The sequence below is a fragment of the Mustela nigripes genome, chromosome 2, assembly GCF_022355385.1.
Source record: "Mustela nigripes isolate SB6536 chromosome 2, MUSNIG.SB6536, whole genome shotgun sequence".
Lineage (NCBI taxonomy): Eukaryota > Metazoa > Chordata > Mammalia > Carnivora > Mustelidae > Mustela > Mustela nigripes.
The window spans coordinates 97,408,361-97,423,006 of NC_081558.1; the positions used below are offsets into that span (position 1 = coordinate 97,408,361).

At 35.0% G+C, this 14,646-nt stretch overlaps 1 protein-coding gene across 4 annotated transcripts in view; it reads right to left on the bottom strand.

The window, feature by feature from the left end:
* Positions 1-14,646, bottom strand: part of IQCB1 (IQ motif containing B1) — a 56,211-nt gene that overhangs the window by 8,099 nt on the left and 33,466 nt on the right. For all 4 annotated transcript variants that reach the window (XM_059387993.1, XM_059387996.1, XM_059387994.1 and 1 more), the window contains 3 exons: positions 12,631-12,773; positions 10,819-10,967; positions 4,678-4,809 (listed from right to left, as the gene is read on the bottom strand). In XM_059387993.1, the coding sequence (XP_059243976.1) occupies positions 4,678-4,809; positions 10,819-10,967; positions 12,631-12,773 (424 nt within the window). The remainder of the gene's footprint in view (positions 1-4,677; positions 4,810-10,818; positions 10,968-12,630; positions 12,774-14,646) is intronic.

Here is a 14,646-nt window from a genome sequence, read left to right on the forward strand (position 1 = left end):
TCCGGCTAGCTGAAGCAGTCTCAGCTTGCTACTTCTCCGCCATCTTGACTCCTCCCCCCTGTTTTCAGTTTCTATTCTAGGTACCTCATCTAAGTAGAATCATACAATATTTGTTCTTTTGTGTCTGGTTTATTTCCCTTAGCATAATGCCTTCGAGGTTCATCCATGTTGTCTTCATGTATTTTAAAGTTCTGTTATTAGGTGCATAAACATTTACGATTATGTCCTTTTGATTGAACTCTTTATCGTTTATCAGAAATTGTTTTCTCTACTTCTGGTAACAGTCTGCTAATAGTGGTCTGACATCTACTTTGATATTAAAATAGTCATTCCAGAATTCTTTTCACTTATGTTTGTACATTTTGTTCTACTCTTTATATTTCTTCATATTTAAAGTGTGCTTCTTGTAGTCAACACATAATCAAGTCTTAACTTTTTTATTTAATCTGACAATCTCTGCTTTTTAATTGGGGGTTATTCAGACCACTTACATTTATTATAATTATTGATAATGGTCCTATCAATGGTCATATTTGTTTTTCATTTTCCCCATCACTTTCCTTAGATTTCCTCTTTTCTGCCTTCTTTGATTAATCAATTATATTTTATTATTCAATTTCATCTCATTTATAGTTTTATTACCTGTAACTTTTTTGTTTTTTAATTATATTGGTAGCTTTAGGATTCATAGTACACATTTTTAACTTATCAATCTATTTTCAAGTAGTATCATCTCACTTCATATATAGAAAAAAATGTTTCTATAGTACACATCTAATTTCTCTCCCTCTGGCTTTTATACTATTGTAGCTAAATATGTTACAAACACCATTAAACATTGCTACTATTTTTGTTTCCAACAACAACCAAACTAAAACCAACTATTTTTGAAAATGAAGTTTGTATTTTTATATGTTACAAACACCATTAAAAATTGCTATTATTTTTGTTTCCAACAAGGACCAAACTAAAATCAACTATTTTTGAAAATGAAGTTTAGGGGCGCCTGGGTGGCTCAGTGGGTTAAAGCCTCTGCCTTTGGCTCAGGTCATGATCCCGGAATCCTGGGATCGAGCCCCACATCGGGCTCTCTGCTCAGTGGGAAGCCTGCTTCCCTTCCTCTCTCTCTGCCTGCCTCTCTGCCTACTTACGATCTCTGTCAAATAAATAATAAATAAAATCTTTATTAAAAAAAAGAAAATGAAGTTTAACTGAAATACAGCCACACGTATTTGTTTACACATTCTCTAACTCTTTAAGCTACAACTACAGAGATGAGTGACTGCAATAAAGGTTATAACATCTACAAAACTGGAAATATTTACTCTCTATATGCATTACAGAACACTTGATGATATTTTGGTTTAAAGAATCAGTTATATTTTATAAAGATTTAAATGATGAGGAAAAAGCCATATATTTACCCATGTTGTTACCATATCTAGTGTTCTTAATTTGGGACATCCTGTGGCATCATTTTCCTAGTATCATTTTTGAGAAAAATCTTAAATCCTTTAATAAGTTAAAGGATATAATATTTTTGATAGTTTGAATATGCTGGTGACATAGTAGTTCATCATTTGTTTGTCCAAAAAAGTTATTTTGTCTTTGTTGTAAAATAATTTTTCGAGGTAATGCACTCTGCATTGATAGATTTTTTCCTTTCAAAATTTTAAAGATGTCTTCATACTTGCACTGTTCCTCCTAAGAAATTTATCTTTCCTATCTCTGTCTTTACATAATGTTTTTGTTTTTCTATTTTTAATATTTTTACTTTATTACTGATTTGAGGACTCTGATTATCATATGCCTTGGCATAGGGTTTTCTTCATGTGCCTATGCCTTCATTGGACTTGGGGGTAAATTTATAGTTTGGAAAGTTTGGGGGCATTATTTCTTCTCCCCATCTTCTTCAGAAACTCCAATTATTCATTTATTTGGCCACTTGAAGTCTCATAGATCACAAATGTTCTTTTCAATTAAAATTTTTTTTTCTCTTTGTGTTTCATTTTATATAATATATACTACTATACCTTTGACTGTATTAATATTTTATTCATCAATATCTAATATGCTACTAATGATCTAGTGCATTTTTTGTATCAAACACTGAAATTTTAATTTCTGGAAGTTTGATTTGGGTATTTGATTTGATTTGATATTCTGATTTGGGTATTTTTGTAATCTTCCACATCCCTACTTAAAACTTGAATATAAGAACAATGTCCTTCTCTGTAATTCTAACATTTGTGTAGTCTCCAGATTGGTTTAAGTATCTTCCTCATCATGGAATCATGTCTTCCTGCCTCTATATATGCCTGTTAGTCTTTAATTGGCTGCAAGACACAGTAACTTTTACCTTGCTGAGTCTTTTTCTGGGATGTGGTTAAATTACATAATTTTAAAAATCTTTTTGGCTCTTACATGTCTTAAACATGATTTGTTTAAGCAGAATGCATCAGTCCACACTATTGACTTTCTACTACTAAGGCAAGACCTTCCTAGGTACTCTTCTGATGCCCTGTGAATTAAGTTTTCCCAGTCTGTGTGATGGGAGCATATGCTATTCTTGGACCTGTGTTGAATACCAGGCATTGTTCCCTCTTATCTTTGAATATGACTGTTCCCTTGGTTTTAGATAGTTTTCTTATACACATGTGCTAATCAGACTCCTGAAATATATTCAAGGGGAATATTCTGCAGATATCTGGGGTGCTCTTTGTAGATCTTTTCACTCTGTACTCTGTCCTATGAAATCTAGTGTGCCCTGTTCTCAGATTCTCAGTTCTATATCCTTAGCACAGGGATCCCAAAGGTCTCCTCCCCTTCCCTCCTTCTTGTGCTGTGACCTAGAAACTCTCAGGGCAATAAGTGAGGGCCATTATAGGGAACACTTTGTTCCCTCTCAAGAATTACTAACCTTCTTTGTTTGATGTCCATGGTCTTAAAAGTTGTTGTTTCATATATTTCATCTTTTTTGTTTTCCAGTTGTTTCAGGCAGAAATCCTAAATCCAGCCCCCTTTACTCCATCTTTCCTCTCAGGAATTACTAACTTTCATTGTCTGATTTCCATGGTCTTAAAAACCATAGTTTCATGTATTTTATCTTTTTTCCCCCAGTTGTTTCAGACAGGAAGTAAAATTCAGTGTCTGTTAACTCCATCTTGGCTAAAAGTAGAAGTCAGAACTTTTTTCTAGTCTATCTCTATGTGGTAACCACAGAGGGTTGGACTTAAAAGGGCAAGCCTGTCATCTTATTCTTCACAGGCTTACATTAGTTTACGGGTTCTTAAATTCAGATTAGCACAAGGGAAACATAGGAGGCCTTATTCAGGCCTCTTCAATTGGACCTTGTTCAATTCTGCTCTGTGTTCCATTGCTTATCTATCAGACACATGTTCAGCTATATATAAGGTTTTTTTCTGGGTTTTGGGGGGGTTGTTTGTTTGCATAAAGCTCTCTAGTTTTGGGAGCGCTGCAAGAATGAAACAGTGATTTATAGGACTACCTAACATTACTCTTAAACTCCAACATTAGTCACCCAGAACCTTCAGATTTTGGAGACAGAGTCAGAGAGAAAGTGTATATGTGGGGAGGCAGGGCCAGGGAGGAGGCAGAGAGAGAACCCAGAGACAAATAGTAGAAGTACAAGAAAATGGATGTGAAAAATACCAAATGGCACTTTTATGAGTGGTTAGTTCAAATGAGGGCAGTAAGAATTCTAAATGGCTGAAATGTATAAACTCCCAACTTTACCCATAAAATTATTGAGGTGTGGAAGTGTGGAAAAAGCATCAAAAGAAAAGTGGAGATAACTGGAAGAAATACAGGTTATTAAAATTAATGACAGGTTATGCTAAAAGCAGAAAGGAAAATGATTTTCAAAGACATTTAGGAGCATAAGATAAAAAACTCAGAAGGGAGGAGTGCCTGAGTGGTACAGTCGGTTATGCATCTGACTCTTGATTTTGGCTCAGGTCATGATCTCAGGGTTGTGAGATCAAGCCCATGTAGGGCTCTGCACTCAGCAAGGAATCTGCTTCTCTCCTTCCCCCTCTGCCCACACCCCAATACCCTGCGTGCCCTCTATTACACAGGTGAATAAATCTTAAAAAAAAAAAAAAAAAAAAAAGGACTCAGAAGGGAGAAGCAAATAATACCTGATCTGTAAGTACTGTGATCATAGAAAGTAAAAGACGACATTTCTATTGGGAGAAAGGTGTTAGCAGTTTTACAGTGATAAAATCATAAGAAGCAAATAGTCAAATGTTTTATAATATTAGCTATTGGGGTTTCACTAATGGTTTCATTAATAGCAGATGTCAATTCCCACATATACATTTCATGTGTTTGGGTATACACATTAACAATGAATATATACTGATTGGAAGCTATATATACTTGTTATGGAAGCTTCAAAACAGTCAGTAGTTTTACATACTATTGGAAAAAAGCAATGACCATGTCTTGCTGATACACTGTAGGAAATAGCCAATTTGAAGCATTCTCCTTCCCTATTGACTATACTATGGCCCATAAAATTATAAAAGATTCCAAATCTCTTAACTCTATGGTAAATCCACTGTATTACTTTATATCAACAGAAACACACAAACACATGAATATCGTGCACTAGAAAAATATAATACTGATATCATGGCACAGAAGCCTACATACCGGATGTCTTCTGAGATAGTCATCCACTTTTTGCTTCAGTTCAACTCTGCGTGCATCAGTGAGATCTTGAAGTCCTTGCCAGGGAGCAAATAGCTTCTTTTTCTTACGACACTTCTCTAGGAATTTAAGAGTCTGGGGCAAAAAGAAGTTTTGTGATTTTTCATTCCTGGCTAACAGAACTATTTTCTTCTACAACATAGCAACAACATTATAACAGTTGTTAACTCTGAGTGTGCATAGGGAGAAGGATGGGACTGCGACAGGAGTGAAGGAGGACAATGACTTTTTGATGATATTCTTTTGTAGTGTTTTAATATTTTACAAGGATATATTCATGCATTGTTTGTATGGAAAGCAAAAAAGAGGGAAAAAAATAGGAAGTGAGTTCTCTCAATTCTAATTCCTTATAAACTGTATGATTTGGGGCATAGTATAGTAAGCAATAAAGAGAAAAAAACTGGAAATAAGTTCTTGTCTCAATATTCGTCTCTTATAAACTGTGTATGATTTTGATTGAGTCACTTGATCTCCACGGGATGGATTCCTAAGTCTAGAGAAAACACAAACTGCAATTCTACTTAGATTAGAAAAGTGTGAGGATCCAAGGGACAGTATGTTAAGAGAAAACACAAACTGCAATTCTACTTAGATTAGAAAAGTGTGAGGATCCAAGGGACAGTATGTTAAGAAAAAACTTAGTAAATGAGAAGATATTATAAAATTGTAAAGTATGGGCAACTGATGAATGTAGTTTCTGATAGTTCTTCCTCATGTCTTTCAGAAAGAACTCCTAATAAAAGAAGTCTTGAAACAGGCAAGATTTGGAGAAAATTTGAAATTATTCTGCCAATTGTTTTTCACTCTTCTCCCTTCCTTATAATTTTTATTTTCATCAAAGTCATATTTCACATCACTTTAAGGAAGAGGTTGGAAAATTATGGTACACAACCAAATTCAACCTGCTGCCTATTTTTATATGGCTTGAGTGTTAAGAATGATTTTGTACTTTTATATGGTTAAAAAGTTCAAAAAGGAATATACTGTGATATGTGAAAATTATATGAAATTCAAAATTCAGTGTCTACAAATAACATATTAATGTTTCACACTTGTGTATTGCCTAGTTTCCTTTGTGCTACAACCACAAAGCTGAAGAGTTTCAATAGACTACATGGCTCACAAAGTGTAAAATATTTTACTATACAGCGCTTTCCAGAAAAGAATTCATTGATGTAATTCTATTGTTTAAAGTGTCAGTTTTTTGGGGCCCCTGGGTGGCTCAGTCGGTTGAGCGGCTGCCTTCGACTCAGGTCATGATTCCAAGGTCCTGGGATTGAGTCCCACATCAGGCTCCCTGTTCAGCGGGAAGCCTGCTTCTCCCTCTCCCACTCCCCCTGCTGTCTCTCTCACTGTCTCTCTTTCTCTGTCAAATAAATATGTAAAATCTTAAAAAAAATTTTTTTAAATAAAATAAGTGTCAGTTTTTTAAGTATTACCAAAAAAACCCCAGAGTTCTCTGCCCCCTCCCTCAAAGACAACAACTTTAACTCTTTCAGGTTTTTCTTTTGATGTTTCTGTCCATCTACTTTTCTGTCATTTTTCAGGTATATGTATTATCTATTGACTTTCTTATATGAAGAAAGTTAGACAAGACTCTTTCACTACATGCCCTCCCACATACTTTCAGTATCCCCAAACATTCAATATTATTACAAATTTAGTTAAATCAATGTTCAGTGTTTCATAATTATGACTATATACAAGCCATTCAATTTTGATTTACAGGATATAGCATATGATTTACATTTCCTTTCTTGCACATTTTTTATTTTCTCTAAGACTGTTTTCCTGTGCTTACTTTTCTATGCACTTATCACTTCTGTATCTAAACTATCCTAATGCTTAATACATTAAAATACATCAGGCATTCTATCAAATTTATTTTCTTAGACATACATCTTCTGGAGCATTCTGGCCTGCTCAAATCTGGACTGACTCTTCTTCTTCTTCTTCTTTTTTTTTAAAGATTTTATTTATTTATTTGACAGAGCTCACAAGTAGGCAGAGAGGCAGGCAGATAGAGAGAGAGGTGGAAGCAGGCTCCCTGCAGAGCAGAGAGTCCGATGCGGGGCCTGATCCCAGGACCCTGGGATCATGACCTGAGCCGAAGGCAGAGTCTTTAACCCACTGAGCCACCCAGGTGTCCCTGGACTGACTCTTCTTTATGCCTGATGCATAGGTATCATCCTGAGATCCCTATTCACCAGCATTTAGGTGACTACTTTTCATCTTTCCTTTGCATTTTCCTATATTCCACACTGTCCTTTTTTCTTAGGTTACTTTTTCTTTTTAAAGACTTTGTGATGCATGAAAATGTCTTTAGTCTACCCTTACCTTAAACCAATGGTGTGGCTGCATGTAGAATTCTAGTTGGAAATCATTTTCCCTCAAATATGTAACAGCCTTACCCCAATACATTTTAGATTCCAGTATTGCTACTGAGAAGTATATGTGTCACCAGTGTATTTCATAGTAATGTAAAATAAAATGTGGGTGTGTTTCTATCCTTACATTAAACATTTAGCCAGTCCTTTTAACCTAAAACTTATAACATTCAGTTCTGGGAAATCCTGAATTATTTGATTTCCTCTCAGGTTTTTTTCTGTCCCTGTCTCAAATGTTTGAATGTCCCTTGTCTCAAATAACTGGACTGGTTATCTTTTCTTTTTGCCCTGCTCTCTGGATTTCCCAAACTTTTCCCCCCTCATTCTTTTATTACGTCTTTCATTTTTTTCTTCTGCCAATGCTTATTCTATTTGTTCCCTTTTATATAGCATCTTGGTTTTGTTTCATGCATTATCCTCTCTTAGTTCCGAGGAAATAATAGATTTTATAAAAAGTTTTCTCATCCCTGCCATGTTTCTATTTCCACCAAGTAGTTTTATTCTGTTTCTTCTGGGCTCAGCTTTTCTCAGATATCCAATGATACTTTGAGCTAATATTTAAAAGCTCTAAGGTATTTAGAAATCCTGGGCAGATAGGTAAGGTTTTTCTACAATACTTCAACACAGAACTATTGAACTGAATAGTTTCTTTGAAGTACCCCATTGTGAGTGTACTTGTAACATTCTTCTCAGATTTCTCAAAGAAAATACTCTCAACCTACAGTTTGCAGGAGATAAGCCTAGCTGACAGCACACTGGGACCTATGGGGCCGGGGGGGCGGAATAACAGGGCTGGAGGTCTTCTCACTCAGTTTATAAAATTTCCCTAATACCCCTATTTTAGTATGTTACTAAAGACTTCAACTGTGCTTGCATCTTCCTGTTGAGAGACCCTCTCCTTTCCTTGCATTCTTCCCTTTACTTGATTCTTCTTCCTTGCTTCTCTTTCTCTCTCCTCTACCTCCTGTTTTTAGCACCACCTTTGGCTTATCATGCTATGCTAGGAACTTCAGAATTAAAGTACCAGAACAGAGGAATCTTTGTCGCTGTATCAAAAAAGCCCACCTGGGCCTTTTCTTCATTCTTTGTCATTTCAGAAGTCTCTAAAATTATATTCCTCTCCCCGTTTTTTATTTTCTTAACTGTTAATGGTTTGTTTTACTAAGTGTTTTTGTGGTCTATGATGGATATGTATAATAATGCAATAATACTTTTCTGCTATAATCAAGTAGCAAGAATTGCCATCATTCTGGCCCTAGAGACCGGACACCAGCAACAATCACTTTCCCTCTGACCTTAAGAGATGAGAAAGCAAGAGAAGAAAATCCTGAAGCGTTAAAAGGGAAAATGCAGCCAATTCTTCAAATCTAATTTCAACACTATGCCACTAAAGAGAACTCCAAGTTGTCTATGCTAAGGATATATAATTTGAAATTAGCAAGTTTACACAGTTTTTTTTTTCAATTTCTAGCTACAAGAAAAAAAAAAGCCTCGGCTTTTGCACAAAATAAGGGAGGGAGAAAGGTAAACAACAGTTTTCGTCTTTGTTCCAGTTCCAGTTTCCTGCCAATAATAATAAAAACCAGTTCCTTCTAAGGGGCAAGTTCAATGAAATGATATTCCTACTACTTTCAGTGAAACTAATGAATTATTCCTTTTTCTTTCTCACCAAGATCAACTGCAGTGCAAAAAAGAAATATAATGGAAGTCACATGTGTAATTTTAAATTTCCTAGTAGCCATATAAAAAAGGCAAAAACAGGTGAAATTAATATTTTGCATATACTGGGTTAGGTAAATATATTAAAACACAATATATGTAAATACATGTAAATTATTCACCATGTATTCAATGTAAAAATTAATAATAAAGTATTCCATACTCCCATATTAAGTCTTCAAAATGTGGTGGGAATTTCACACTTACAGTACATTTCAATTTCGACTAGTTTTGTCAAGTATTCAAGTAGTCACTTACAGTTAGTGGGTACTGTATTGGACACAGTCTATATGCAGGTCTATAGTATGTCTTAGAAAAGGATGCTTCAAATGTAGCAAAATGTGTCATTTACTGACCACTGATTGCCTCATTCCAATTTTTTCTACTATTTTCATTTTTCTTCCCTCTCTATACTTCATTAATTTTTCTTTCTCTTTTCCCTCTTTGAAAGGAATCTTCTTCTTACCTTTCTATTTTTGGCTAGCTTTGCTTTGACTTCACCATTATTTTTAGCAGTGAGTTGCAAACACTAAAAACATGACCTTGACCCATCCCTTTTGGTACTTAAAATGGAGACCCATTTTCCTTTCGGGTAGGAGAGAGATGAGACAGATGTGACTAATCTTTTTCCTCTTATGCCAAAGAAAAGTGTGAAAGCCAAAAAAACTTTGCCTTCATGGCCTTAAAATATCCTCCTACAATGACCTTTGTGCTTGTTTAAGGAATGGTGGACAAACTGGGGTATCTCACTTGAGAGTAGAGGACCCTTTCATAAAATTTTGAGCATATCTAAATAGGCAAGGTAGTAATTCCAATCTAAGAAACGTAGCCATGAACTCTCAATAACAACTTGAAGGTTTTGAAGGGGCGGGGGGGGGGGGGGGGAAGTTGGGGGAACCAGGTGGTGGGTATTAGGGAGGGCACGGATTGCATGGAGCACTGGGTGTGGTACAAAAACAATGAATACTGTTACACTGAAAAGAAATAAAAAATTTAAAAACAACAACAACAACAAAACAAACGTAGCCATGAGATAAAGGTATTAGAAAGGACCCAAGGGTTCCTCTAAAAGAAGTATGTCCAACACTGGTATCCATGGGTTAATCCTTAGATGGCCCTGTTTAACTGAGAGTAAAATGCAGGTATAGCTGTGGCTTGATGATGGTACAGGACTGTTTGTTGCACATATAGACTGACATTACCAGAAAAAGCATAAGGAAGAAGAATGGAGCAGACAAATCTCTTCCTATTCCTGTAGTACTTACTCTATCCTATATTTTGAATGGCTTTTAATAATCTTCGTAAAATGTTAATCACAGAATTAACAAAGAGACTATTCAAAATCTATCATTGTGAAAAACTGAAATTAATTCAAAGTTCAACAATAAATGACTTAAAATGCTATAGGACCTGAAATCCCAATATGAAAGTTAATAGGAATAAGGGAATAACAGATGGTCATTAAATGAAATTAGTAGCCTTGTGTGCTAAGCTTTTACAAGGCAATAAATATTACTAAATCCCAGAAAAATTATTAAGAACACCACTCTATAATTCAAGAATTATAGTGATCCAGGTACGGGCTTTGCAATTTACAAAGTACTTTCCCATAAATTGGGTCATGACATTTACATAACGGAGTAAAAAGGTAGGGTAAACATCCAATCATACAACAAGCACACGATGAGGGCTGACAGCATTAGGTTAGACTAGTTCCTTATCCCTGAGGCAGTCACAGCCCAAGAAAGAAAGAAAAAAAAATTAACAAATAACACTGTACTATGATAAATGATGTACAGGACTGAGTATCTAAATCAGTTAGTCCAGTGGTAAGGAGGTTCTTTTACAGAGAAAGAAACTAAGACTCAAAAAACCTAAGTGATTAGACCACAACTTTACAGCAGGTATATACAAAGTCAGGTTTGAATCCATATTTTTGCCTTCTAATCCAGTAATCTTTTTACTACATTAGACTCACTGCTCTCTGAAGTATGACAGCTGCTTTATACTCCGTGAGAGATGGCCTCTGTTGGCGAAAATTTTTCCTTTCCCTGTACCCTCTCCAGTGTTTCTGGATAATCAATGCTGATTTCTCTTCTATTTCCCGATTATATTTTTCCACCTGACCTAAAGAGATGACAGACACTATTACAACATACTCAACTGCTATGCTTTTTCAAGTTCTGGAAGCAGGATAATGATAATAACAATAATCTTTTGGGTTTTTATTTGTTTCTTTAAATACTGTTCATTAATTTCCCCAAGTTTATTATTTTACAATGGTTCTAAGATAGCAGAAACAAAAAGCTCCAAAAGCTTTCCCAGATTTTGCACGTTCTTTGGACAAAAGATTCATATAATTTTTGTGGCAAAGGAATGAGAAAGGGTTAAAAATCCAATAGCAAGAATATTCAGAAAAAAGAATCACAAGCACATGGTTAGGAATTCAATCCATACCACCAGAGGGAAAGATAAGATGCATGTATGTTAACTACTGTGTACTTCCAAATTTCTCTTATGTCTACAGATGACTACAGGTGACTTTCTTTTTACTTTCTGAGAGGTACTGAATGTGAGAGAGAAAATTCTAGGATGTCTCACAGATGGGAAACTGAGTATATTGCTAGTGCTACTACCTGAGATGGGAAATTCAGGGAGAGGAAATGGGGGGTGGGTGGGTAATGACTAGTTTGGGGGATGCCTGTGGATATCTAAGTAAAGCTATCCAATAGTAAACACTAACTACAAATGGTTACTTTAATTTAAATAAAGTAAAATTAAAAACTCATGCACTTGTGTGTACGAGCCACATTTCAAGTACTAGCCAGTCATGTCTAGCCAGTAGGAACCATATTTGGCAGTGCGGATAAAAAACATTTCATTTTGTAAAAAGTGCTGGTTTAGGGGCGCCTAGGTGGTTCAGTTGGTTAAGTGTCTGCCTTTGGCTGAGGTCATGATCCCAGGGTCTTGGGAGACAGCCCCATATTGGCCTCCCTGCTCACCAGGCAGTCTGCTTCTCCCTCTTCCTCTACCCCTCCCTTCTACTAGTATGCTAATGTGTACTTTCTCTCTCTCAAATAAATAAATAAAATCTTAAAAAAAAAAAAAAAAAAAAAAGGAAGTGCTGGTTTAGAGCTTGGGAAGGTGAAGATGCAAACAAGATTTGAGTGTGTTAAGCACTCAGTTGGTAGGTGAAGCTAAGTTATGGATAGGATACCAGAGGAAGAGTAACATGAGAGAGGTCAAGATGGAACCCTGAGAAACATCTATATTTAAGGGAAAAAAAGAAACAAGAGGTTAGGTAAGAACACTCAGGATGGGTGATAGGAGGGGAAGGGAAAGAACAAAAAGAAAAATCTTCAAACCATTCAGATTCCTAGACTATAATATTAATTTCAGTTTAGTGTATCAAAAGTAGCAAGATGTCACAAGGTTTATACTGGGGTATCAGTACAGATCTGATTCCAGAATGTAGCAATATTCTAATTCCTTAAGATCACAGGGATTCTTTATGTTTCTGAAAGCATGTATTTCTATGTTTTACTAATTTATCTGAAAGATTAGAAAACTAGTGGAAAGACTGCTCATCATCAACTTAATAGGCCTTAATAAAAAATAACTTTTTTTTTGACTCGAGATTTAATAACATTTACCTGAGAAGGGAGAAACAGGGAAAAGGCCCAAATTAAAAAAAAAAACAAAAAACAAAAAACCATCAGGTAGTGGGAAATCTGGTTCATTAAAATACTTTAAGCATTTTTACACTTCTAAAATTGACATTGCCACTCACCTGGATGAACTATTTCAAGCATACGCAGCCGTAATTCTCGGGACAATCTCATGGCTCTCTGTCTTTGAAGCTGCAACTGTAATCTGCGGTGCTCTTCTTCTTTCTGCTTATTTATCTTGAGTAACATCTTGGTTCGTTTAGATCTGTGATAGAAACATTAAGTACCTTATACACAATTTTTTCATAAATGACATACCCACTCAAGAAGTATATGAAAAGACGTTTAACCTCACTAGTAATTATATACATGTAGACTTGTTACAACAGTAACAAGCTGAAAACAAACTGTATGCCCCACAATAGGGAAATGGATAAATAAATTATTGATTCATTCACTGGACAGGATTCTATGAACCATAAAAAAGAAAAATTTCAAAAAATATTTAGCAAACTGGGAAAATACCCAAATCTAATATCAAGTGACAATAAAATCAGGATATAGAAGATATCCAAAGTGTGTTAAAATACGTATCATATACATAAAAAAATAAATGGTCAAAAATAGTAAAATTTCAACAGTGATTTTTGTTGCATAGAATGATTATGAATGATTTCTTTCTTCTTCATGTCTACCTATTTCTCAGTTATGGACTAATAACTATTAATTATTTCATAATTAGAACTAATTATGAAAATTTTCATGTGGCCACAAAAAATTATTTAACTGGCATTTGTATATTACCTACTCTTATTCAACAAAAATTTCTCCTTAGCCATTTCTACCTACTTCCTATATTACTATGTAAGGAAATCACAAGTATTAGTCTATAGTGAATATACTCAAAATGCTTTCAGATACCCACAGAAAAAGAAACCAAAAAGGATAAGAAGAAAAGAGAAGAATATATTATTTATTTTATTTTAGTTCTATAGACTTAATTTGCTTGTGTCTCACTCAAGAGCATTTGCTCTCAGATTCCTTTACCCAGAATTAAATTGCCAACAAATGAGGAACTTGGCCATATCTTTGCAGATAGGTAGACTTCAAAACGGTACAGTTATAGAAAATATCTTTCTTACCCCATTACAGAAAGGTAGAGGAGACCTCAAAGTGTATGTGTGACAAAAGGAGAAGAGGTTCTAGAGAGGATATAGGGCTAGCCATATAGTTTCTAAGTTTCTCTTCCTCTTCCAAAGAGTTGGAAATGAAGTAAGGGGCCTTTATATTCTCAAAGAAGGCTGATGGAAACCTGCCTCTCCTATAGAACTTTCCTTGCAAAATTCTGAGTTGTATAGAGCACATAGATTAGGATGTTTTAACCTTTACCTACCTACAGAGGGTAAAACAGAACAGTTGCCCTAAAACAAAATTTCCTTTTAAATTACCTAATTGGTTATAGATTATAATGTCTAATATTGCATTATCATTATTTTAAATTTACAATTAACATAAGAAACATAGTAATCATTGAAAGTGTATTGCTAAGACACAATCTGTCAGAAAACTGGGTCTGGGAAAAATGCAGGCTATAAAATATGGCAAAAATTAAAGGACTATGGAGCATGCAGGCAGAAGTAAAATGCAAACAGAAATACAGTAGAAAAGTGAGATTCAGAGATTGAAAGGACTATAAATCATAAATATGTGTGTTCCTGGAGTCACATGCTTTAATTTCATGTTTGAAAACATTTATTAGGAATTAATGTGATTTTGAATTAGAATGTTTCCCCCCCATTTAGGAATATTTTAGTAGTTAGGTATTCTGTAGTTCTAGTTAAAGAGTTTCTTTAATCACTACAAAATTAAAAGAGCATTCATTAAATGGTCTCTTTCTAAGAAAGACTAGGCATTTGACCATCTAGCATCTGTGAGCATTTCAGAAAAGGAAATGAGTGATCAGATGAATCTTTACCATCAAAGAGGGAGTTGACAAAACTATCTACTACCAAGACATCAGAAAGTCTCTAGGAATTCCTTTGTTGGAGAATAGTAAGTATGAACTGGGGAAGTACTATATGAATTGACTACCAAAAGAGTTGACAGGCTCTATTCATTAGCTCAACAAACATTTATCT